Consider the following 27,469-nt stretch of genomic DNA (forward strand, 5'->3'; position numbering starts at 1 on the left):
AGAGTTCCAATATCGGTACATACAAGTTTTGGTTGTATAATAATTTAACATTAAATGTGGAAATGGTTTTTCTTTTACAATAAAATATAACTATTTTATTTTTATATTAAATATAATTATAAAGCAAATATTTGTATGATTTTTGATTAACAGGTATCATTAATTAAAGCCGAGAAAATTGTATACTTTTGCAAGCATTCGAAAATGCATATGTACATATGTAGAATAATCTTAGATGAAAATAAATTACTAAAGATCACTCACCCTTATTTAAAGTGAAATAGGACTCACAATTAAAAACGATTTAACACAATATTTGATCACAAATCGATCTATTGGCCATGTGGACACTTTCTTGCAAGACTTTTATGCGGAAATGCCCTTCTATGCCAATTGGATCTACCGTGCTGAGAAATAAAATGGAAAACCCGAATAAAAGCCTCACAACAATTATATAAAAGTTTTTACTTTACTGCACTTTACAACATTCATTGAAAATCACATTAGAGAAAAGGACTTCAAGAAAAAGGACTTCAAGAAAAGAGGACTTCACTACATCACTGCCACATCTAAGAAAAGGATATCCGAAAAATCAATTAGAATTTTCGATACTTGAACTGAACACTTTGAGAAATTAAACGTCAATGATCGATGGGTCTGCCAGCTGGTCAGTGGAAACCTTTGACAAAGTTTTTTTCATAGGGTTCCAGACAGAGTGTGAGCTTTGAAGAGCGAAACCCGAAAAACGCCAAAGAGCGTAAAAGGTTAGAGAGAGATCACAGAAAGCTGAGTTTGGTGCGAGCTTTGATTCCCTCAAGAGAACAGAGTAATAATGGGAGAAGTGTGGCAAAAAAGAGAAGCTTTAGAAGGGCAGAGAACAGAGATCCCTTATGAGAGTGTGCTAATTTTTAAGAGTATGTTTTCTTAGGGTTCTCTTAGAAATTGAATTGCGAGTCCGAAGCATCGTTTGATTTATGCTTTATCCAAGCGCTTATATTTCATTTTATATGACAGAGAATTTTGTTTTTTCCTTTAGTTCTCCTTTTGTGGAGATAATTACTTATAAAGAAGAGCACTTTTGTTTAGATTTGCAATTGAATTCCGGAATTCCAGCAAGTGTGATTGTCTATTATTTTCTACTAAATTCTTCCACAACACTTTGGGCATAAAACTCATTCTCTCCCCTTGCATTGTGTTAATATCTCCATTTAATGGTGCTAAAACTAGCATCGATTTCCCTATAATCATATACTTTTATAGACTTTTAATTGGCAATTTCCTCGGTTGGCTGGCACAGCACAACCTTGAGGTTGCGTCAATAACTCATCCGAAACTTTTGTCTACGGGAGTATTAAACGGGAGTCGTAAAAGCGAAGAATTTGTTCATAATTTATGGCAGTTAAGCAGCTAACAAACTATCCGCAGATAGTCCTGGGCTCTCTCTCCCGGGTCTCCGTTTGCATGTTCAGCGATAATAAGCGGGGCAGGTGGGGGGAGTCTCTTTTTTTCCTGGCTGGTTTGGGGAGGCACTGCACCTGTCGTCGTCGTCGTCGCATCCAACACAAAACGCGGAAGCGACTGAAAAGCAATTATCAGGTGTCAAAATTTATATTAGAGGCGAAGCCCACACCCCAAACAAAGTAACCCAAAAGGGGAACCCCAAGCCCAATAATCCCTAAACGAGAAGGCAAAAGCAAAAAACTTTCCCAAGCCAGCAAGTGGTAAGAAACTTGAAAATCAACTTGCAGGCAGGTCCTGCAGCACCTGGCTGGCTGGCTGGCTGGCTAGTCCCTTTTCTATGTTCTAACCCTTTCGGGTGCCTTCTGAATGATTTGTGGCCCGAGTGCATTGGCACGCAATGTGCATTGTTGGGTAGTCGTCCTTTGGGTAAGATACTAGGACGCGGATATCCGTTTCAACATTTTTCGCTCTATAAAGTAATATTATTTTCGCTTCTCTTTTTTTATGAAGCATAAAATCTGCTATGGCTGTTAGTTCCTCTATTATTTATTGGCCGTGTGCGTGTGCTGTGTGAAAATGATAGGCGGATGATGATGGCAGAGGGGTGCGGGGTGTGGGTTGATTAGCTACCCAAAAAGTAACTGATATACGAGAGCAATTAAGACGGGGGAGGGCACTACGACTGAGTTTTGGTGCCTGCCACACACTGGCACGGTTATTGAAAAATAACTTTGTGTGTGCGGAGGGGGGAGTCCGGGGTGCCGCTGCCACTGCACTTTGCCGCATTGTGTTCATATCTCGAGAAAAGAAAACAATTTCGCATGGCAGTGAAATTTAATTAATTTATAAACCAAGTTATAGAATTCTTAAGAGCCCTTCAAATTGTTGTCAATTCAAATAATTATATGTGCACCTCGCTGATGAGAAATTCCTTCAAATTATCCTTTAAAATCAACAGAAAATAATTGAAAACTCTCTGCACCTCCCTTCCTGAATGTACCTACTAAATAATATTTTTAAAAACTATTTTTAATGTCTGCGCATCTCCATAATGGCTCTCCTGTTGATCTTAAGCCAAAAACGTTGCACATTTTATTGTCTTAAGTGCATCCTGTTACATCCAAAATACACGAAACACAATCTAGCAGAGACCCCACATATATGTACACAAGCCCACAATCCAATGCCATGACCAATGACAATCAATTTTTACTTAGCACGCACTCGCCACACACTATGACCTCACAGACCCCATCCCCCCACCCGTACTACGTCAACCCTTTTGGGTACGGTACGTCACAGCGGAATAAATTCATTCATAAATCCGAACTTGCTGTGCCAAAAACGCACCCAAAACTGTACGATGAGAGAATTTCCCTTGGCGTTCAGTCGCGTTCAACCGAGAGCGGACGCCAGCGTGGTGAATAGCCACTGCAAACCACCCATTGGGCACACACATACACAGAGACGAGACTCACACACACTCACACGAAGTCAAACTTAGAAAGAGAAAAAAAAGTAAAAGGAAAAACGAATGGAAAAGCGAGCGCCAACAAAAAGCAAAAATAAAATGTAGCCCCAGCCAACAACAAAAATCACAGTTGTCTGATTCGTTCGCGACGCAGCTGCCCACAGAGCCACCCACATCCCCACCCCCACCCCACAGCACAGCATACCCACACCCACACTCTCAAACGACAACAACGGCAACGACGCCAACGATTCGCCCAACGACATCTTCGGTTCGATGTGGGTCCTGACGCCACTTCGTGGCTCGTTTGCCGTCGTCGTAGCCGTTAGTCTGTCGACAGCGTTCGTGGCGTGCGGTTCTGTCTTACTCTAAAAGGTCCTTACCATTAATGTATGTACGATTCCCCAGTGTTACGATTCCCGCGATTGCGAATTCTCGAGTGTTGTTGTTTACCGCCAAGTGTTGCATTTCGTTGTGGCCTGCAAAATGAATGAAAAACGAATCTTGAATGTTTATGGTGCATAAATGAATAGTGTGAAAAGGAATTCGAAGAGTATGTAAATGTTAGTGGCTTTTACGAGTATTTTGAGAATATTATGGAAATATTATTTGGAAATTATTTAAACTAAAACTAAAAAATAAAGCCAATAACTGCTATAAAATTCGAAAAACTCGAAAGAGACGCGTGCAAGGGACTTTTGTGTACAAGTTATTGATTGAAATTCCTATGTAATTTTTTAATTTTATAAATGTTAAATAGAGTAGTAGACTCAAGAGCATATTATCCCTAAACATACCTACAACAAAGCAGAGGATAATGAAATGCAAATGTTCTGTAAATCCCAGTCAAACCGTTCTTTCAATTTTCAAAGCCTCAAAGAGAGAGTTTTAGGCACAGATTTCACTCTCTACTTCTGTAACCTTTCTGTTCAACCTTTCAAAAGGTGCGAACAAATAACCAAAAAGTTAACAAAACCTAACCAAAAAAATTATGAAATTAATATTGAAAAACCCCAACCAGCAAAAACAGACACAATAAAACAGCTAGTAAATCTCTCCCTCAGCTTATGCCCTTAGGCATAGTGGATATGAAACATTGTGCAGACATTAGTAGATAATTAACTAGAAATTGCAAGAATGGTATTCCTCTTGTTAGCCCCCAAAATCCGTATAACTCATTCGCGTGTTCGCGCTTGTTGGCAATTTAGCCGCAACTTTTGGCGACATTTGCCGTCAGCTGCGTGTTTGCTGTAATTATATTTAAAATACAAGCTGCAAAGCCGAGTTATTTATGAAAACGTAACATCCAGGAGCAATGCTACCCTCAGACAGGGCTCGTCTGCCCCATTGCAGCAGAAGCACCACCCATACCGCTGGCATGCCATTCCACTTTTTGGTTTTGCCAAAGCCCACCCTCTTGGCGGTCGGTCGATGGTCGTCACAGGATTTCCTATTGGAGCTGCAATGCGTGTATTTCGTGGCAAAAATTTGCCTACAAATGTGTCTGGCCCACTGTCCACTGGCTTTGTCCTGCTGTTTATGGCACACCAACACACGTGAGTGTGTGCTGCCTCATTTTAGGCGCGCCAACAATTGGAAACGAGTCCATTCCATTTATGTTTCACGACTGCTGCTGCTGCTGCCGCTGCCGCGTGGCCTGTCGGTAATTTAAAGTTCATTGATATCCATAAAATGCAGTGTAAACACACACTCACACACAGTTAGAACAGACACACACACACACACAGCCAGACGTACATACATTTTGCCATGGAAAATCTATTTTCTGTCTGTTTCAAATTTGTTGCAAATATGTTGCATACTCTTCGGGGTGTTCTGACATAATAGATTCCAATCCTGGCTTGTATTTTTGGGGGAGGATGAACCCTTGGGGGGAGCAGCCGCCCATGTTTCTCTGGCCCCATGTCATTTCTGTGTCATTTGCATTTTACATAGAAAATTTGATCTATTTTTGCTGTTATCGTGTTTGATTGTGATTGGAGTTTGCACTAAAGAGAATTGTGGGTTGGGCTAAAGTTGGTTTTGGTTTTGGTGTTGCTGTTGCTATTGCTGTTACAGCAGGTGATAATGCTGCAACGAAAACATTTTGGTTACAATTTGCTATCCAAAAATGTACTCTGGGGCTTTGCGTACACAAGTGGAAATCTGTGAAGTGTCCGGGCATAAGTTTTAAAGCGTTTTATGCCAGGTTCCCCCTTGGGGTCTCTTCCCTGCAGAGTGTCAAAGTCAAGTTCTCCTTCATATGGCATATCAATTGCAAATTACCTCTGCTCGATGCTCCCACCCCCGGGGGGAACACACAAAAGAAAGAGTAGAGACTCATGAAGGGGGCCATGAGTCCCCCTTCAGCAGTTTGACATAATGGCCGACATGTGAGGGCCGAGCCGGGTCTGCTGCAGGCCAGTCCTGTCTCTCCACCTCTCCTTGTTAGCCCAGGGCCATTGTTGTTGCTGTTGTTAATAACAAGCGATAATAATCAACTTCCGTGCTGGAGGCGCTCGTCGTAGGAGTGCAAAAAGGAGAAGAAAAAAAACCCGAGCAAAACTTTGCATACTTCAAGCAGCCGCCACACAGTGGAAAAATCTACACTTTGATTTATGCTAATTTTATGCACGGCGGCCAAGTAAACGGCTTTACCTCAAAAACCTCACAGTCTCGGACTCGATTAAAAAATGTGCAAAGCTGTGGTGGGGTGGGGGTGGGAAAAATAATTTTGAAAAATGTCGAAGTGGAATCAGCGATAAGAGGCGAAAATATATCACGTGTTAATTAATGTTTGTGCTGAAAATTGAAAGTGGAATTGCTGTGTGTTTTCACACAGCTTTTCTTTGTGCAGCATCAGAGTAATTTTATTTTTTTTCAAGTAATTTAACAGCTTATTATACAAAAAAAGTGAATGGATTCGAGAAGCAGGAGAAACAGAAGGAGCAGCAGGCACTTTTGCATGTCCGAAACCATAAAAATAAAATACGACTTTGGGTTCAGGCACCTCAAAAATGTGGCCATGAGCAGCACTAAGCTCTTATTGTGTCATAAATACTTTGTACCTCATTTTGGAATAAGGAAATATAAGAGAGTATCAGCAGGATTAGGCACAGGAACAGCTAAAAGTACGCTAATTCGAGTCTCGTTGCCCAATCATAATTGTAGCTTCTTTTTCGCTGCAATTAAATAATAATTGAATGGGCAAAGCCCCTAGCCCCTCCAATTAGTAATTCAAACAGCGAGCCTCCTCCTGCAAACACCATCGATACACTCACTTTCTAGGCCTTTTTTGTATGGCTTCGGGCTGCAAATAAGATTGTGGCAAGGCTGCAGGTCTATGGCTATCACCTGTCTGTCTGTCTGTCTGTCGTTCGGTCTGCCCTGTCTGCCTGTCTCCTGACATGGCCCGCATGCTCTAAATTATTAATAATATTGCCATGCCCATTTACCAGACATTTTTAGTGCCTATCGTTTTCCCGCTCCCCCTCCCGCCTTTGAGCCATTTGCAGTGAGGCCTGTCCTGTCCATTGTCTGTGTCTTTTGTAGTCGCTGTTGTGCTTTTTTTCCAGTTCATGTCTGCCAAAGGACACACCACACCAGGGCAAAATGGCACAAGGCACATGTGCCGGCAATTCAGCTTTCAATTGCGCTAAATTATGTAAAAATCAATAAGAAAGAACACAGCAAAGTGGTGGGGCGAAACAAAACAAGAAAGAATTTTAATGAAATGTCATTTTAAAATTGTTCCTGTCAGTTTGTGGGCAACAGAAAGTAGTCTTTTCCCTTACATTTTTGTTACTTTTTGCATGGATCTGACGTGCATTTTCGTAGGGCTTTCGGTAAGGCTTTTTCCACCATTTCGTTCCTCCTGCCAGGCTGTTTCGATTTTGCTCCTTCTGCAAGGCTTTTTCCTACGTTTCATACCTTCTGAAAGAGTTCTACTTCCAGTTCAATCCTTCTTCGTGTCACAATCGTTTGCGTGTTGGGCCAATGGAAAGTTAATGAAGGTTTTGGTTGGAATATTAGAGATCTTGGAGCTTAGAAAACAACTTGAATACATTTTTCAGTTGCTTTCGCGTGGCTTTTGCATTGCTTTTTAGCTGCTTTTGTGTTGCATATGCGGTGTTTCCTCGCTGCTTTTTCATTGCTTTTGTGATCATTAGAGGTCTCTGCACATGTCTTAGCTCTCAACATTTTTAGTAGTCTACCACCAACGTAGGTAGACCTTAAACTAAAAGTGTGATTACAACTGCATTGCGCCAGTGTTCGATGGAATGCCTGCCCCAACACTTGTCACATACGTTGAACGCCTAAAAGCAGGCAACAGAAATGGAGGCGAAGTGAACCTTAACTTTGACATAAAGCGCAACTATTTCGGACTCATCGGAGAGGAGACGAACGCCCCTACTGCCCCACACAAGCGATGCACGATTTTATGCTTTATTTACGAGGCAACACACGAGGCAGCGAAACATTTCATTTCCGTTCCATAAACAGTTTTGGGCCCTCTGGCCATGCTTGAATGCCATGAAAATGGACTCAAATGAGCAGAGAGGGAGGGAGAACGACGAAGTCCTGGCAGAGGACATGCAACACCTTTGGTAAAAAGATAGTTTGCCGTTTCTCGTACTTAATTTGCTGGCAGCTGTTCGCCAGCACAATTTACACAGCCCAAGCACGCCAGCTAAAATACGAATGAACCGGGCAGCAGGATACACCGATATACGCTGGAACCTGCCTCAAAACATCCGGGGGAGGTAGTGCCTGGAGGGGGTTTACCCACACTTTAAACTTGAAACTTTTTAATTTGGCAAATTTTCAACGCTCCCGTCCCTTCCACGCTGGCATCAGATTATTGTTTACCATTGTTTCGCAGCAGTTTTGATTCTGTTTTCAAGTACTTTTTGTTGAACTTTCCCACAAAAGTTGATGCCATTAGAGAGGGGTGAGGAGGGAGGAATCTACGGGCGCTGGGCGCTAATGACTGCCAATTACGCGGCGCGGCGCTGCGCTCTTGCCCACTCAGGCTGATCTTTTCATACTCGAGGGACGGAAGGAAGGTGTGGGGGAAATCTGTCCTGGGGCTTTGTTTTTGTCGATTTATTCTGTGATGTTTGCATATTAATATGGATCGTCGCTTAACAGTTGGCGCTGCTCTAATAACTATAACAAGTACATGGTTTCGTGCGTCTAATCGCGGGATCAATCAACGGCAAAAAAAGTGTACAAGAACTTTCACAAAATAAAGCACAAAAAAATCTATAAAAAAATGAGTAAAATAACTACACAATGCCAGGCTAATGGCTGTGCGAATGCTCTAAAAGTGGCGCTCGTTGTCATTCTAATGTGCCAGCACTGCCAGCTGCAACGAGTGGAGGTGCCACCGGAAGCAATTGGTGAGTTTTAGAGATTTATTCTGCAGTATTTGCTGACTTTTTTATTATTTTTTTATAGCAACTTCATTGCTTATATGCCACCAATTTCCCATTTCTTTCATTATATTCCAATTATGGGGCAATCAAGCCGTTAACCACAGAAAAGTAATCTCCTCACATTTCTCTCGTTTACAGTTGATCCCAAATTTAGTTCACCGATTATGAACATGACAGCGCCCGTGGGACGTGATGCCTTTCTCACATGCGTCGTCCAGGATTTGGGACCATACAAGGTGCGCAAGGATATTATATCCCCATACCCATTGCCTTATTCCCATCTCTAATACCCTATTACTATGTCTATTGGCCTATTCATATTCCCATGGCCCTATCTGTAGCCCTCCTGCAACAAATCAGCTAATAACCGAATGTCAAATAAGCAAACTTGTGGCAGCTGTTCCGTTTCGGCTTGCAGTTCCTCTTCCGGACTCGGACTCAATTACACACTCAATAAGCAACCGCAAAGTTCCCCAACGCCGCTCCCCAACCGTTCACATTAATATTCATTAACATTTTACCATTTGCCCAGACGAGACTCCACTCGGTATCAGATACCGGTCTCGCCCCAAGTCGTTGTAATCTCAAAGACCGAATCTCGACACCCCGAAGTGGATGTGGAAGTGGAAATGAAAGTGAAAATAAAAACATAAATAGGGATATAGCCGGCAGGGCTTGAGTTTTGTATGACAAAAGCGAAAATCACATAAAAAGTAATTGAAATATGAATGAGGACGTGTTAAGCGACGAGCCGAAGGAGCAGCAGCAGCACGAGCAGGAGGAGTGTCCTGTCCTTTAGCTCCTGTCTGCATTTGTATTTTGCATTTGTATTTGTTTTGTTTTGTCTCTCCCCCCAAAAAGGTAACAGACGTACGTTGTACATCTCCATTGAAGTGCAAAAAGCATTATGCAGACACGCTCCACAGGGGGCTGAGGTTTGGGGATGTGGCAGGCAGGAAAGGTGCGCATTGGGGGGAGGGTGTGGCACATCCAACCCTCAGTCAGTGCCATGCACAATTAAGCGATGTTACCGCTCAAAAGATAATTGAACAGGCACTTGGGTGTAATTACTTATTTTATGCTGACATCGACTGTGGAGTGGGACCAACTCTGTGTGTCCCAACCCTTCCCCGAAAACCGAAAACTTAAATTCAATTTAATCGAAAATAATTCATTAGCTTGCTCTAAATTAGCCCAAATGTAATTTATTTATGGGTGGATATCCATTATTTCTATATTATGTATGTGACATCAGAAAATAGCTTCACGAAATATTTACCTTCACGTGTTGACATGTCAGAAAGAGCGAAATGGGAATTGGGGTTCCCTCGTTTACACATGCAACGAGTCGTCCTCTCCTTTCCCTACCCTTTTGTTTCCTCATCCTACACATACAAAATATTTTCAGCTTTTTAGCTTACAAGCTGCGTGCTTTATCGTGTAATAATTTACCCGGGTAATTGTACAATTACGATGGCTGCCAGCATGGGGAAAAAGGGTAAGGGTAAGAGTAGAGTAAATTTCTTGAACAGTTCTGGGAATAGAGTATTATTTTTTGTTGTATATAATTGAACGGCTTTGCATGCGCCAGCCAGACTTTGGTACAATTTCGTGTGGCATTGTGGTTGGGGATTCTGATTCTGATTCTGTTGGCATGCCCAGATAAGTGCTATCTGATGGATGTTGCTGGAATGCCGCTTAAAGGTAGTTAGCTTCCTTAATAAATATCAATTATGTGACTGTTTTTTGCTAAAGATTAGGCTAAAGGCATTTATAAGTCAGAAAGGGATGATGCATTAATCATGGGAAAGAGGGTTTGCGGGAAAGAGGAACACGATATGCGGGATGATTATATCAAATAGAAATTACTGTACTGTGCAGGCAAATTTATAAATGAAGAACTGACAATAAAATGTAGCTAAAAATGATTTGCTTCATGGCAGATATTACGCAGTTTTGCTCCTTAAATTTAGATTACTAACCAACAACCTGTCCAAGTGGCAAATAAAATACTATTCACCATCCTTCTTCTACATATTTAATTACCCTTTAGCCCTGTACATCTCTCAAATAACTAATGAAACATTTATTTTCCACAGGTGGCGTGGCTGCGTGTCGACACCCAAACAATCCTAACCATACAAAACCATGTAATAACAAAAAACCAACGCATTGGCATTGCCAACTCGGAGCATAAGACCTGGACAATGCGCATTCGTGACATCAAAGAGTCGGACAAAGGATGGTAAGTGCCAGGGCAGAGAATGCCTGTGGATCTAGTAATGATACGAGGCCGACTGTAGTACTCAAATTTACAATCCACCGCCCCCCAAGGTACATGTGCCAAATCAACACGGATCCAATGAAAAGCCAGATGGGCTACCTCGATGTTGTGGGTAAGTCTCCGCTGCTGCATTTCTCAGCCTTTTTTCATTTGGTTAGTCAAACAATCATACGCCCCGTTGCCAGGCACTGGCACTGGTCGGGTTGGTTGGTTGGTTCTCCCATCATTGTTCGAACTGTGTTCAGGGAACTAAAATATTAAAAAATATACTGAAATGTACCCCAGGAACAAAAAACAAAACAAAAAACATAACAAACAAAACGTTTTCGCTGGACGCAGTAGCGTATCGTGAGGAGCTGGACAAAGGGGCATACCACTGTGTGGAGTCCGACCTCGTGGCTTATGGATGCCGCCGCTGCCAGTTGGATTCAAAAGCCGAAACGTGTACACTCGGCGCACACTGGACCCAACGTTGGCTGGCTAACGCCCTGGGCCGCCTGGGAGGCTCTCAATTGTGACTGCTTAAACATGTTTAACCGTCCACTGAACCGCAGAAATTGTTGATTTTGAATTAAAACGGGCAGGCAGCATAAGAAATGTTCGCGGTCGACTGTCCGACCCCCGAGGAAGCGGTTTCAGGCGAGGGGCAAACTTTTTGGCGGTTTGGTTGTCCATTTGTGGTTAATTTTCGTGCCCAGAGTCCGGTCTCAACTCAACTCTGCCTAAATACCTTTCGCTGGCAAAAATCTAAATCAACGCGCTAAATATTTTAGCCACCACTGCAGTCGGCAGTCGGCGTAGCAATTGCAATGGCAAACACGAAAAACTATAATCAACTGTGTGTATTTGCACTGGATAATCAGTGGGCAATGGCACAGTGCTTCAAAGATCATGGGGAAAGTAGTGGGAAAGTGGTGCGAGCTGTGACTGAAAAGTTATAGACAAAAATATGTGGATATATTGCTCCTAGAATATACGCACTCTCTGCCTCCAGTTGTCCTTTTTTTTGGGTAATATCCCGCCTTCAAAATCTGAAGAAATCGACTCCTGGCAAAGCTGCGTCCCTGTTGCATAATTTGAGCAATATCTGCCCCAATTTCAATCACTTGTGAAACCTTTTCTGCAACCACTGTGCCATATTCGAGAGGGGTACACGAAGCGCCAAAAGAGAGGCAGGAAAAACGGCAACGGGAAACGTTGGAGTTGCGAGCCAGCGGATGATGGTGGGGAAGGCGAACGATGGCGGAAAGGATGGACGGCGGATGATGGCGGGAAGGCGGACGATCGCGGTATGGGAAATGGGGTGCTGGCGTTTGATGGTGGATTGTGTGAATGGTCCGTGGACGTTGGTCGTTTCTGATGATTTTCGTGACCAAGTGCAGTTAAATAGTCGACGACAAACCGTGGAGGAAGCGACACCCAGCGCTCACCTTTTTGTTGTTTTTTTCACTCACTCCCTGCCATACAGGAGCAGCCAGTCAGGATATCCACGATAGTACGAAAGAGGGGCACAACACTCATGTATGGAGTGCAAAACCCCGTTTGGCCGGGCATTCCTGACATTTAAGCTGATGAGATATTCATATGCAACGTCCTCGTTTCAGATTTTTGCACACAATTTCATTTGGTTGGGATTTTCGCTTAATTTTTGTAATTTTTCTTTCTTTTAATGAGGAAAAACATTTATTGACATGACAACTGAAATTGTTTAGAACTGATACGACTGTTGGTGGATTGGCATATCCTTGTTAGAACAAATTTCATTTGCCATTCGTTGTCTTGATTTTAGTGCTGTTAGGGAGCCGCCTTTGTCAGCTGCAATTTCCCGCACCCGCCACTAACCTTGGCCACTTAATGACCATCCAGTGGTCAACCAGAGGCAGGACACGACAGACGACGCGTCCTGTCCATGTGCTGACTCACTCTACGGATTGCCCCGTACTGGCTGCCCTGTGCTTTCTGTCCTGCCATACTTTAACAAGCTGTTTGTCAACACCAGCACATTTTTTGGTCATTTACCAACCACATAATTGCGGGATATTATATGCATACAGAGAGAGACCCGGAGACCACACAACAGAGGCCGCCGACGCTGCCGCTGCCAAACCATTCCATTCCCTTCCCATCCCAGCGGTGTGTCGTGACCCTTCAGGGCCCCTCGCTGCCCTCGCTGCCCTCGCTGCCCTCGCTACCCTTCTCTTCTCCCTGGCATTATTACGTTTTCATGGTTCATAGGTTGCACGCTGTGGGTGTTCGTCTACCTTCTCTCTTTCCCTGCTTTTTACGTCCTTACCGCTGTGGCCGCGGTAATAATTTGTATTTTCTGGACATGTGAAAAGTTTGTCCTTTAAAAAGCCTCACACAGAAGCACACACACACATACTGGCACTGCCACATACGAGTATCTTTTGCTGGTTGCAGTCGAAAATATGAATCACGATCCACGAACAGCCCAGAGGGAGACCATATTCCAAGCAAATTATTTAAATGAAAAATTACAAATTTAAATCATTTAAAACGATTCCAACTCATATTCTGTTTTATTGTTCTCTCTTCCCCCTCTCTCTCTATCTTCTCTCTTTTCTTCCATTTTGTTGTAAACATTATCTGCCACGAACGATGACGATGAACCGATGAACCGTCTGTCGACCTCGATTGCAACCCGATTGCTCTCCTGCCTGCCTGCTGCTGCCTGCCTTCTCTTGTTGCTGACTGCTGTCGCTGCAGTACCGCCGGATATCCTAGATTATCCTACAAGCACGGACATGGTCGTTCGCGAGGGCAGTAACGTGACGCTCAAATGCGCTGCTACCGGTTCACCAGAGCCGACAATTACATGGCGACGTGAAAGTGGAGTGCCCATCGAGCTGGCCAGCGGAGAAGAGGGTAAGTTCCTGGCGGTGTGTTCTGGTGTGTTTCTGGGGGTTCTCGACTTTCCCGGTACTGCGATTCGAATTTGGGTTTTACGAATGCAAGGCACTGAGAGAAACACAGTTGGCACAGGAAATGTGATACATAGAGAGGACTAGCAGAGGAATATGCATGGATATTACTAGATATTAGATGATAGATTGCAGATCTGTGCAGAGAGAAGAGTACGGGTTGGATATCCATAGCTACTACCAGATCCTAGATGTTCTATTGATAATTTCTATATATTTGGAACAGCCCTTAATGTTCCAATATTCCCTACAAAATCTGCTCCTACCGATAGCCTTTAGCTTTCTCTCACTGTAAAACATATCCCCCTTTCATGAGCCCCCCACTCGAACTCGAACCCCTCTGCGAAACCCGCCTCTGTTGATTTGTAAGTACTTTTGCTGCTGTTGTTGTTGTTGTTGGACGTCGTCATCGGCCGCCTGCATGAGGTCTGCCAGCCAACATTGTGGATTGGACTGGAGTACTCTTACACAAAAAAGGCAGCGGCCATCAGCCGGCAGCAGTTATCCAGCCAATGGCTTTGGAGGCTCTCTCTGGTCTCTGGTCTGGTCTCTGGCCCGAAGCCGAGAAGTGCACCCTTGCTGCAGGTGTGGGAGGCGGCCTCCATCCTGCAGAATGGCAGAGCTACAGGATTGGGCCGTGTGGCCAGCATGCGAGAATTTTTCCTCGGTTTGCTGTTGTTTCTGTTGTTGCTGTTGGGCTGCTGCTGCAGCTGTTGATGATGACGTCTGACTGACAGAATTAGCAAAATGGTTAAGGACCACGAAAGTGTTCGGCTGGTTTCGCATATCCTGGCCCAGCCCTGGGTTGAGAGGCTGAGCGAAAGGGGGGGCACTGGGCCAGGTTTACTAATTGGCCTTGAAGTGTGCACCGTTCAGGTTCGACAGACGAGAGGAGTTTCAAAATTGGAAAAAAGTTTTTTCATACGAAATATGAATTAATTTTGTATGCAACATCAAAGATGATTTAGTTACTGATTCATTGATAAAGTTAAAACATTCAATGCATTATTCATTCACTATTAGTTAAAGAATTTGAGTGAATTATGAATTTTCAATGGCAGCAAATAAATAAATTTTGTAATGCACTTTAATAACACTTTCTACAAATATTTTTCAATACGTCACAGAATTCAAATAAATATGGAATATGGAAAATATGGAATTGAATTCATAAAACCTTCTTTTAAATGTTGATTTTTCTTTGGACTTGTGCATTCTAAAATATTTTAAATAATTTCATAAAAAATACACTGAAATGTTGATTTTTCTTTGGACCTGTGCAATTCCAAAACATTTTAAATAATTTACCAACCTCCGTAAACAATCTCCCAGTGTTTTTGTTAATGGCGGCCTCGCATGGGTTATCCTTTAAAGCATCTACCCAAAAAAAAAAGAAAAGTCAACACGAAAGACCAAAAAACGATGTGAAAACTCGACTCGAAATCAAAGGTGGCCTATGGAAAAGACCATGAAAAAAGCCACCCAAAACCCGTGAACATGAGGCAACAAAATAAAAAACAAAACCAAATGAGAGAACATGAGAGTATGAATTTTGTGTGCAAAAAAAAAAAGATCTGCATAAAGAGAACAAAAAGCTAGCGAAATGACCTTTTCGCCGAGGCTTAAATGTCTGCCAGCCAATTCGAAGCGGACCAACGTCCAAACGAGTCTGCTTCCTGTCCAAAGAGTGGACCCATTCCGAAGGATTCATATACAAAATACTCATGCCATGGGTGTTTGTTTGGTGGGGAAATAATACTGAGCGAGAGACAGGGAACATTATAAACTTTTGTCGGGCATGGATGACGGGCTCTTTGAGCACTAAGTGTGGGGAGAGAGAAAGGCAGAAACTCTGTATAAAAAATGCCCATAAAATAAGGAATGAGTTTTATATAAAGAAAGTGGCTGCTGATGTGACTCTACTGTGTTTAGGTCTCAAAATTGTACATGGAAATAATTGCCGATATTTGGGTGGAGCTTAGTCAAAAATTATTTTTTAAAGTCATTAAAAATAATTATTTACTATTTTAACTACTGTTACTCTACTTATAATAATATAATATAATTTCTAATCATTATAATCATTATTTAAAGCCAATTTAGATAGTTATGGGATCTATTTTATAGCAATATTAGATGTATTTATTTACAAGTAGCTAAACCTTAATTTTTTCCCCCAAATATATTTCCAAATAATTTGTTCTTCGTATAAATGTATAAATAAATGTATTATTTTGTGATGCCTTCCGTCATTTCGCCATTAGTGTATTCCCCATTCGACATTCAATCCTGTCACCGTTTTCCACATTGTTTTAAACCTCTTGTTCTGTTCGGTTGAAAGTTTTCTTTTTCCATTTGCAATTTGATTATTTGGTTTTTGTTGAGGTGTGTTGTTGCTGATGTTTTGAAATGAAATGAAATGAAATGAAATCGTCTGAACAAAAGTAAACTTTTATGCTACGGCTATGGCTATGGCTACGGGGCTTGAACCAAATTACACGTTTTTCGTGGCTATTACGTTTAATGACCGGGCCGGGTCCTGAACCAGCCAACTAAAAAAAAAACCAAAAATAAAAATGGAACAACAATCAGGGGGAGAGGGTAAAACGTAGAGGGTGGAGCGGTGAGCGGCTAATAAGCGAGTCGAAACTCGCGGCAGGTCGAAAAAGGCAAATCAATAAACGAAAAATCTGCTTACACTCAATGATTATGTCCCGGCAAAGCCCACTACCCCCTCACCATCGCTAAACTACCTCTCTAACAATATCAAGCGCAAACTAGCCAGAACTTCCGCTTCCGGTGGGCTCCGTGACCGCGGCAGTGCAGGGGCTACAGGGTGCCACAGGGGTGTAGGAAATCGTATATCCTTTCCATATCATCGTCTGCACTGCTGCCGGCTTAAACCTCAGCCCCCGAACCCTTGTGCAATTTATATTATATAAGCCTCGTTCGACTATCAGAACAGGATGTTTGTCCGGCCAGCCATCTGAACACGCCGAATGCCCCTCTGAAAAACCAGCAAACAGCATCATAAAAAGTCACCAACAGCGTGGGGGCATAAATGTGGCTCTGTTGCATGCAACTTTTATTGTACCTCTCTGTCTGTTGAGTGGCGGAGCTTAGGCAAATGTAATAACTATCATTACATGAAGGATAACAGCAGCAAAATAGGGAGTAGGAGCGGGAGCGGGAGCGGGAGCAGTAGACACATTTGTGGTTATGATGTAATTACGAGGCGAGTGTAGGTGCCTGCCTGGCCATTGCAATGCATTGCTAGTCGTGGAAAGTTGTGCTAAAATGTTATAGGAGATAGCCCCGAACATAAGTTTGTAGTGGCAACACAAAATCGCACAATGCAAGTCAATCTTAATGCTTCTAGAATTATATTTACTTTGCCATAGCAATGTTTCTAGGTAAAAGAAATACTCAAATAATTTTCTTTCCTTCCAGTGCCCAGCATTGAAGGCACCGATCTGATAATACCCAATGTAAAGCGTCAGCATATGGGCGCCTATCTGTGTATTGCTTCCAATGGTGTGCCCCCCTCAGTGAGCAAGCGAATAACACTCATTGTGCATTGTAAGTGAAGGATACAGCTCCATAAGTCTATAATATACATATATTAGCTGTACACTCCTCTTTGCACAGTCCCACCTATGATCACTGTACAAAATCAACTCATTGGCGCTGTAGAGGGCAAAGGCGTTACTTTGGAATGCGAATCGGAGGCCTATCCAAAGTCTATCAACTACTGGACTCGCGAACGCGGCGAGATAGTGCCGCCAGGTGAGCGAAAAAAAAAATAAAGAGACAACTTAAATTAATTGCGGCATAAAGTTTATGACATTCAATTATTAAATAAACTATAAATATGAATTAACATTTAAAAGGCCATAATCCGCGACAAACACATTATCGCTAAGCCGCTTCAAGTCCTACGGGAAAACTCTGTAGCCATTTCCGTGATTCCCCAGTGGATCAAACCCGACCCCACAAAAAAAAACCAACTAACGTGCGGATGGATGACCGTTCAGTGCAAAACCAGACACACACAAAAGTTGTTAATTAGCTGATTTAGTCACGGAAACTCACACGAGCACAGAGACAGAGTGAGAGACACACACCAGACATGACCGCACAGTTCTGTGGTTTCACGACTCTGTCTGGGCTTAGAGCAGCAACAAAAAAATATAGTCTGGAACTCGGGAAAACTCTTTCGGATTCTGAGAACCTTCCCCTTGTTTGTTTTCCCCTCAATTGTTGTCATAAATGGAAATGAAATTAATTTACAATTTGTTTGGCACTTTTTAATTGACAACAGAAAACCCCAAACCAAACCGAACCAAACAGAACTGAACTCCTGGCCTATCCCCTATCCGAATTTGTATCTGTATCTGGCCTCTGGTGTGACATGCTTTCGTGCATTAATTTTATGTCTGTCAGCAACATTGTTAAAACTTTTTACCTCCCAGACTCTCGGGGGCACTGTGTGTGTGTGTGCACGTGACATGCATTTAATTATTTAATAACGCAAAATTTCAATTAAATATTAATTAGGTTATTATTTTAATGAAATATTAAGTCCAAAAATCAAATGAAATAAACCCCCTCCCCGCTGGTTGGCAGGTGGCAAATACTCGGCAAATGTCACGGAGATTGGTGGTTACCGCAACTCGATGAAACTTCACATAAATCCACTCTCGCAGGCGGAATTTGGTGCCTATAGATGTGTGGCCAAGAACTCGCTGGGCGATACGGATGGCACCATCAAGCTGTACAGTGAGTATAACCTTAAAACTGACTAAAAGGGTTAACAATGATTAACCTTTGTGATAAACTCCCACAGGAATACCGCCTAATGCCGTCAATTATGTGGAGAACTTTGAGGCGCGACACAAGGGTAAGTGTTGACTCTATTGAAGAGGAGCGAGCAGTCTCTTATAGACAAACTTTTAAGCAGAGACAAAGCGCGAGAAAACGAAACAAAATTTAATAGCCACTTGGCATAAATTTAAGATGAGCAGAAAATATTCCACTTTGGCTGCGGGAAATATAAAGCTGCAAGCCGGCGACAACAGACAGAGTAGGAGACGGTGAAAAAAGCCCATAAATAATTCATTCGGCATGCAAATCCGTTTCAAATCGTCAACGCCAACGAATCAGGTGAATGCTGGACTACTCGACACGGTGAATGTAGAATGATGAATGGTATACGGAGGGTGGAGCGGCAAATAAGACTCCAAAAGGGGTGTGGTTCATGAGGTCAGAGTGAAAGAAAGAAATGGAAATTGAAATTGAAAAGCAACAAACGAGCGACAAGTTTATTATGAATATGCATTAAGACCAACCAACCAACAGAGTAACTTAAAGATACAAAAACTACGACTGCTACTGCTACCCCGATTTGATGGAATAAACCGCAATTCAATAATTCTTCTCATTGGCACTCACAGGCAAAAAGCGAACGAAAAGCTCGGAAATGTATCATCCGGCTCGGGCACAGGAGCACAGCGGCGAGGATATGGAGAATCCAGGCAAGAGAAAAGGTAAGAGAAAGAGAGAGAGAGTAAAAGGCTGTGGTGTGCAGTACACCGATTAGGGTTATGGGCCATATTTCAAGTATTTTGCCTTGTGGTTTCGGTGGAGGCGTACCCGGCCACTTGAGACGCTTCCAAAAACCATAAAAAAAAGGGTCCCCAGTACCAGTAACCGCTCCGTTCGCTGCTTAACAGATTTTCACACTAATTTGCCAGAAATGGGAAGCAGAAGAGAAGCAGCAAAGAAGAGAGAGAGACAGAGAAGCTTGTGCAAATACTGGAAATCATAGCATACTTTTTTGGGCCACGGGGCAGGTAAAACTCTGCTTGCCAAGGAGGGAGTGCTCTTTGGGGCCACAATAATTGTATATCAATAAACACGCTCTGCTTGGCTTTATGGCAATTTAATGATTTGTAAATACTTGGGGCTGGCCCACAATCAAATAAATTCCTTTTGTGTGTGGTCGAAAAAGTTGAAAATACTCCCAGACTTCCTTAGGTATTTTTATAGCTTAATTGAGTTGCTGGAAAAGTTTTTATAGAACGTTAAGAGGGTGGCCAAAGTACACCTAAGATGACCCATTAAATTTGGTACATTTTTGGCAGCATTTAAAGGTTTTTTAGTGGACGCCAAGCTTGTCAAAGTTCCCTCTGCTAATCACTTGGGCTGGCTGGCCCCCAAGTCGAGTCAAACGATTTAGCCAATTTCCGACCCGTCCGCTAGATGGCCGAAGCCCATTTGCATACGGCACTCATACGATCTTCCCATCCACACAGCCGATTTAAGTCTCAGTGCGGAGAGCATTGACAGCATGTATGGGGCGTCCTCGGCAGTGGTTCAGCACCAGACCCTCAACCGGTTACTTCTCATCCTGGTACTAGTCCTAACGACAACGACGACGATGGCAACGACGGCGACGGCGGCTGCGAGTATGATGCGAAAAACCCAGCTGCCATTGTTGCCACAAACACTGACACATGTTTGACACAGACGCGAAGTTGACAGCCCTGTGGCCAGCCCGAACCAACCGAACATGGACTTCTTGCCGCCAAATCTGGAACTGAAGTCTCAGCTGAAGCTAAAGCTTCCCCAGAAATCTGTGGAGCTGCGATGATGATTGAGTTTGTCAATGCCAAATGTTACTTGGTGCTGATTTATGGCTGCAATGTGGTCGGTGTCGGTCTTTAGTTCAAGTTTGTCAACCAGATTATATTACATATTCTCTCAGATATGTATATGTAGTATATATCGGCATGATGTTAGCTCTTAAGTTAACCAGGCTTCCTACAATTTTCCCCCGAATAAAACGCGAGCATGTGTTAAGGTGTTCTCTAAATATTTAAGACTTAGCCCCAAACAAATTAAAGTAACCATTGTAAAATAACGTAAAATATGCAAATCAATTACTGGCACATGTACATAGAGAGCGCAAAGTATTACAAGAGGATATTTCTATATTTTAAGCAAGGTTAAAAGTGTATTATAATTATGTATAATATATAAATTGTGTGGGCATAATTAAAGAGACTGTATGTGTGCAAAGTAATAGTTAATTGCAAATTTATTTAAATGCTAAAAATTATAATTTACATACAAATATTCATGTAAAACTAGTGTTTAATGGAAGGCTGGGTAAAGGAGCAACGGAACATAAAAAAAATAAATACATCAAATAATCACAGAGAAAATATCAACCAAAAGAGAGAGGAAATAAATCATCATCAAATAAGCTCCGCCAAAATGCTCAAAAAGTTATCCCTTAAACAAACCATACAAAATACAAGCTCAGCAAAAGGCTGTGTTACAGAAAATAATCCCGGAAAAAATACACCCACAATGTATCCATAGTTAACCTTCCTCCTCCTGAAATAAAGTTTCAAACATTTAATTCATATTTAAACACGAAAAAACGCCATACATATCATTTACTAAAACATACTTAAAATATTAAATACTATTTAAAAGCAAACATTTATCGATAATTTTTTAGGCATATTTGTTTCAAACAAACAATCAATACTATTAAAAGCAAAATGTTATTTACCAAAATAAATATATGAAAAAAAGAAACAAAAAATAATAAATAAATGCTAAACAGCTTACAGTGTGCTACAAAAATAGAAAAGCGCGTGTTAATCCGACATTTAAGTGGTACATATTTATATTTATAATATGAATATTAAGCAATGTGTATATTACCAGCCGAAATTTAATTGTTAATAAAGAAAATTATAAGAGTTAAATAAAATATACATTATATAAATATAAATAAATATATACAGAAAATCTTAAGTAAGCATCACATGTAAATGGAAACTTGACAAAATGGACAGGAATATTTATAAAATGAATATGAAAAAAAAACAAATAAACATTAAAGCGTTAAGTCAACAGATGGCGTTTTATTTTGGTTGGGTTCAGGGATTAAAATGTGATTTTAATAGGTTTTAAAGTAGTAAGTGTGGCGAGAATGAGCTGAGGATTTCATTTAGAGAAAAGAAATAATTCTGCTTTATGAATCTAGCTATCAAATATTGATGAATATTGAATAATAAATAATTAATAACTGAATGGTCCCTAGTGATAATACACATGTTTTTAAGGTATTTCTTGCACTCATATTCTAACATTTTCTGCCATACCATTAATTTTCCCACTTAATTTGCAATTTATTCTATGACTAAATTCCACCCAACAACTACCACTTACATATATTACAGGTAACTAAACTCTAAATTTGTTATTTTATGACACCTCGTAAATTGTAATTTTAAAACCCCAAAAAATGCGCCAAACGACCTGGTAAATCACTTCCAAGCCTCATACTAAAAGACTACTGCTGAGATTTGATTTTGTGCCCATCAAAAGAAGCGCATAAATTACCAAACACACACTCGTATGCCCACTGGACACTAAAAAAATCAAATTAAAAGTGAAAAAAAATTCGTAATAAAACAAAACAACAACAAAATACAGAGGGACCTTTCATTAGAAGGAAATTTAAGTGCGGGTAAGCACGCAAAACCAAACCAAAGCCAAACGAAACGAAAACCCAAACCGAGTAGAAGCGAAAAATGCTCACCAGGACGAACAAAGCAAAGCCAAAATTAGAAAACACAACTCTCGGCCAGAGAACTCTTCAAAAAGCTCAGGCTAATAAAAAGCCCGCTGCTCTCACCTAACCCAATGGCAGTACATATGTATGTACATATGTACATCTATGTGTACTGTTGAGCGTGTGTATTACGAGTAGTTTTTATTACATTTGTTTCCAGGAATTTTCAAACATGCCAAAACAGGTGCAACCACAGCACCATTCCGGCTTACGTGAGCTCCTTACTTGCTCCCCTTTTAGTTTTTTTTTTTTTTTTAGTGCATTTTCATGGATTTTTCTCTCTACACAAAAAAACACACCAACGAGTGTAGCAGTGCAATGCCTGACCTCATACATAGGTGGATAGGTACATCTGACAGACATTTTTGCATATAATGCATATAAATCTCAAGGTTAAAGTGTTGTAAATATGCATTTACCTTTCTCTCTTATGGGTTGGTATGTGAACCCAAAAGCCATCGATAGTATGTCCCTGTCGTTGGCACTGTCCTTACCCCCGACTGACCCAAATAGTTTCGATTTTAATAATGTCAAACTGCTAAGGGGCATTAAGAGGTCCATTGGCTCGTTGTACACGTTAAAAAAAATGAAATGCGGTCAAAAAAGATCATTTTTCAGCACGTAAAAGTACAATAAAGGCAATTTAAAGCGTACAAATATGAAGTTGGGGTCAATATATATACATGCATGGAAAGTGGAATATCTTTTTAAATTAATGAGCTTCATAAATTGCAAGAAGAATGTTAATTAACCGGAGTGAATATGTAATCTATATGTGTAATCAATTGAGATCAAATTCAAGAGGTATTTCCATTTTTAGTTGATTGCCTGTGTGTTTATGTGCTAATAAACCTCAACTAAAACTCAATTGCTTTCATTTTTCCATTTACATTTCCTTAAATTGCATACTAAAATCATTGTCCAAACACTCGCCTTTTTCCTCCTGCCTGGAATCCAGCCATATCTAATTGCTTGCTTGCCCTCACAGGCACTGAAATTCGCTGAAATTCAATTAACAGGCAAAGAATTATAGCAACTATAACACAGGTTTAGATACGCTACCCGAAGCGAATTTCTATATTAGCATAATTACAAAAAATGTGTGTCCCAAGCAGGACCCACAGGAAGAGGAAGCCAGCTTGGTAGTGGCGACATCTAACGTTGCCATATGCCAGCTGCCAGCCGCCAACAGAACCTGCACACAATTAACATTACTTAAATACACATTAAGGTTAAAGACGCGCAATTTCTTCATGTTTTGAGGCTATTTTTTCAGCGTTGAGTTGTTTATCAGAGCACCACGGGCCTGGGGTATACGAAAAGAACCACCAAAATTGCGTGACGCACCCAAAAAAAAAGCATTTCAACACACACAAAAAAAGGGAAAGCAAAAGGGAAAGCAACGTGAATGCTGAGGGATAAAATACACGAGAGAACGAGCGTTAAAGAGGAATATATCGACGTGGAATGTCCCTATCAAACAATTTACAATACATGCGAAGAGGGGAAGAAAAAAGATTTAAAAACTCTTAAGAATTGTATAATAATTTTAAAATTTTTTATAACTATATTTCCATCATATATTGCCTACATTATACCTTTCCACTACAATTACAGGGTATTTTCAAACATAGCTGAAAGCAATGCCGCATAGCACCGCACAGGAAGGGCAATGAAAATAAACACTGTAATTAAGTTAATGAGCATTTTGAGATTTATTATTAATTTTCTTTTGGTCCTTTCTTCTTTTTTTGCTGTTGTTCGCCTGCGTGGTGAAGTAAAATCATTTCGAGTATTCGTATTACAATTATTTTCGGCATTTTGATTTGCATTTAAAATGTTTCAAAGCCACAAATTCGGCCCTAATCTGCATACATTTTTGGGTTACAATAATTGTTTTAGTTTCCTGTGTGTGCTGTATGTGTTTGTTTGTGTATTCCTAATTGTTATTTAAATGCTTTTGCAAATGAATTTAAATGCGGAATGATGTGCAAAGTCAAGCGACTTGAAATGGTTCTTTAATTTATGGCCCAAGCCCAGGGCCCACAAGGCCATAAAAAATCTGTCATCGCATTAAAATTTTGTATCATTTCTGTGTGTGCTGTGATTATGCCATCATCGTATGAGTAGGGTTCCATTTAGAGCTCTTGGTCCACCCTAAATTTTACGATTTCCTGTTAAAGTTTATGGCCCAGCAAAAAGAATAAATTTCAATGTTAGGTGGGGGGGAAACCATTTGTTACCTCGACAAAGTGTCAGTGTAGGAAAATTACTCATCCCTTAGAATCAAACGTTAAATCTGCTCCAATCAATAGACCAATTTATAGCCCCCACAAAGGACGCCACTTAATTTATCAATTTACATACAATTCTGGCAAATGGCTAAGCCACAAATCCCCACTCGGAGTCATTAGCTGACAGCCCACAACAGATAATAGTAATGATGAGAGGGCCCACAAAAAGCGATTAGCCAGTCCCAAAAAGCATGTTAACAAATTGCCAGAGCTTAGGCCAACAACAGGCACTAATCACCTGAGAAAAGAGACCCACGTCAGGAGAGAAAAATCCCACCAAAAGGACCACAACACAAGCTTGTCATACTGCCATAATCATGTCGGGGTCTCTTATCGTGTAAACAAAACTACAATTAATCAAAGATTTTACCTAACCGGACTTTATTACACGAAGCTTTGGTTAATTGCATAAATAAAAGTCTAATGTTCAGGGTGAATAGAGGTACTACAACACAAAAAAAGGGGAGGGAGAAGCTTAATTAAGGAGAGCCAACGACGACGACTCCCCATGGACTTGGCAAATAAATAATAAAAACACAAATTTACTCAAACACACAAGAGAATGAGCAAAATGAGCAGAGAATGGGGTAGTAGAAAATAGAGGAAAGTAATGAAACAAATATTGAGGGAATAGAACCAGGAAAGATAGCGTTATAAAGCGGCAGGGGAGCTGGGATTAAGGACAGGCCTGTGGCCAAGTTGAATGACTGACAAAACCTGTGTACAAATGGTTAAAAATACAATACACTTGGAGCTAGTGCGTGTCTGTGCCAGTACGAACTTGAAATCTAACTTTTTGACAGAAATAGTGCAACAAAAATATGACAAAGGCTTTTGCCTAAAGTTCTGCTCATAGATTTGGTTATTGGCAGGCACTTCAGCCGGAAATATCCACTTAATGTATGTGTCTGTCTGTGCTTTTTAATTAAAACAATTATAATTGCACGAGCTGAGCATGAGGCAAGTGCACTGACAGAAAGACAAAGACATAGAAAAAAGAGAGAGTTTGAAAAATACTTCCGACCTAGCAAAAATTACTTGAAAAATTCATACATTTCTGAAATATTTTCTTACATTTTTAATATTTTTATTAGTTTTTTATTCGGGCAGCATTTTTTAAATATATTTTGAACATTCTGTAACACGAAAAATTGAAAATCGGTTGGGCCTTTTTGGCTTTAGATGCAACGATCGTCCAGATCTGGCGAAGGATCGATGCTCGAGTCCCACTGATTCGGATTGACATAAATTTTTGAGACTGTGCCACGGAGTGAGTCGAAGCCCTGGTTAAGAGGCACAGGCATGGGACGCGAATCGATATTCTCCATCCATTTAGAGTAGGCGGCTTCGGACAACTGCAGGCGTTTCTTCTCTTTCTCTTCGAAAAGTTCCCGCTGGCGTCGGAGTCGCTCGCGCTCTTGCTTCTGCCCCTCGATCTTGCGGCGCTCCCATTCCTTGACCCGCTCTTTGGCCTCTGGCGTCTCCTTGTTGCGGTTGGTGTTCGTCTTGAGAACTGGTAGCTTCTTTTTATTATCCAACAGCTTTTGTTCCTGCTTGCGTTGGAACCACTCTTCGTAGTGTTTCTTGGATTCCTCGGCACGCTTTTCCATCTCTCGTTGCTCCTTCTCATGTCGACGCTTGGCGGCCGCCAGCCTCTTCTTCTCTTGGTCATCTTTGCGCTTTTTCCATTCCTCATACTTGAGGCCATCGCGCTCCTTCTTCTCCTCGAGACACTTGTAGTAGGTGGCAGAGCTTTCCGAGCCGCTGCTGTTCAAATTCAGCGGAGGCAAATAGTTGCTGCTCCCCTCCGAGGCCTGAAAGGCAGCGCCATACGCATGACTCCAGCTGCAAGTGGACTGCGAGGAAGTCTCTATGTTGTAGGTGCGACTGCTAATTTGCTGCTCGCGATCGGAGCTGGCCTCAAGAAACTTCCAGTCCTGCTGCGTGGCGTTGCTGCGTATGTAGCGTCTGTCACTAGCCGATCCCACGCTGCAACTGTTGAACGAGTCCAGGCTGTCGGCGTCGCCATGAGCGTTGGAGTTCGCCTTGCCCACGGATGTTTTGCCAAGAATAACAGTGGGCTTCAGGAAGTCACCCATCTCGCTGTCGTAGGAGCTCTCACTGCGTGAATCAGCCTCCTCGCCATCAGGTCTTGGTGTATTCTTGTAGCAATTCATTATGGATTCCAAGTCATCATCATTGATGGTTAGTCCACCCAACGCATCCCGCGCCTCTTCTTCCTCCAACTGGTGACAAAAATCCAAAATGTCATCGGTGTCGCTGTCATCAGCCTCATCAGCATTATATTCATCATGGCCCACAAATGTGTGTTGAGACTCCGTGTCTGAGTGTTCGTCTTCATCGGCAGTGGGTTCTGGTTGCTCTTCGAACGGCTTTTGGCCGCCCACAAATCGAACAGTTGGAGCACCCAAAGAGCGATCGCTGAAACCATCTATAGACTCTTCTGAGTCGCTAATTTCTATCAAATTTGTGGAACTATAGCCCGAAAATAGCTCCTCTTCTTCCACGACATTGTCTGTCTTGTTTTTTCGCGATTGAAAAGCCATTTGGTCAGACTTTCCGAATCTCTGCGTAAGATAAGTAAAAATCAAAGCAAATACCAAAACAAATGTGTAGGATTTTTACCAGCACAAAATAAAATATTTTTTAAATTTATTTTTTTTCAATAAATACTTTTTGTTTTTCCAGATGACGTTGTGTTTCTAATGAATAATGTTCGTAAACTAAGGAATCTCGTTACGAGAGCTGTGTGACTCCCCTTAATAAAAACCTACTAGATCTGGGTTTTTTTTTATCAGTGTACGTTTGGTTAGCCCGCAGCAAAATGAAAACATTTTAACTAATGACAAACAATTACTTAAACAACGAGTCGAACGGTGGTCGAGCTCAGGTTCTGGTCAGTGAC

General features: G+C 41.5%; 2 protein-coding genes across 2 annotated transcripts; one reads left to right on the plus strand and one right to left on the minus strand.

Moving 5' to 3' along the window:
• The first annotated feature begins 3,293 nt into the window (after positions 1-3,293).
• On the plus strand, positions 3,294-21,151 carry LOC117901924 (limbic system-associated membrane protein). Its single transcript, XM_034812893.1, has 12 exons — positions 3,294-3,495; positions 8,084-8,334; positions 8,509-8,606; positions 10,470-10,615; positions 10,705-10,766; positions 13,382-13,540; positions 17,047-17,175; positions 17,245-17,382; positions 18,223-18,375; positions 18,443-18,496; positions 19,050-19,142; positions 19,911-21,151. The coding sequence occupies exons 2-12, from the start codon at positions 8,208-8,210 to the stop codon at positions 20,117-20,119; spliced, it is 1,368 nt and encodes a 455-aa protein (XP_034668784.1). The 5' UTR covers positions 3,294-3,495; positions 8,084-8,207; the 3' UTR covers positions 20,120-21,151.
• A 4,555-nt stretch (positions 21,152-25,706) lies between these two features.
• LOC117902000 (UPF0430 protein CG31712) lies at positions 25,707-27,265 on the minus strand. The gene is made up of 2 exons (XM_034813015.1): positions 27,190-27,265; positions 25,707-27,131 (listed from the first exon to the last, which is right to left on the minus strand). Exon 2 carries the CDS (start codon positions 27,108-27,110, stop codon positions 25,722-25,724), a length of 1,389 nt encoding a protein of 462 aa, XP_034668906.1. The 5' UTR covers positions 27,111-27,131; positions 27,190-27,265; the 3' UTR covers positions 25,707-25,721.
• Positions 27,266-27,469: the final 204 nt, after the last annotated feature.

Source organism: Drosophila subobscura, chromosome U, assembly GCF_008121235.1.
Source record: "Drosophila subobscura isolate 14011-0131.10 chromosome U, UCBerk_Dsub_1.0, whole genome shotgun sequence".
NCBI lineage: Eukaryota > Metazoa > Arthropoda > Insecta > Diptera > Drosophilidae > Drosophila > Drosophila subobscura.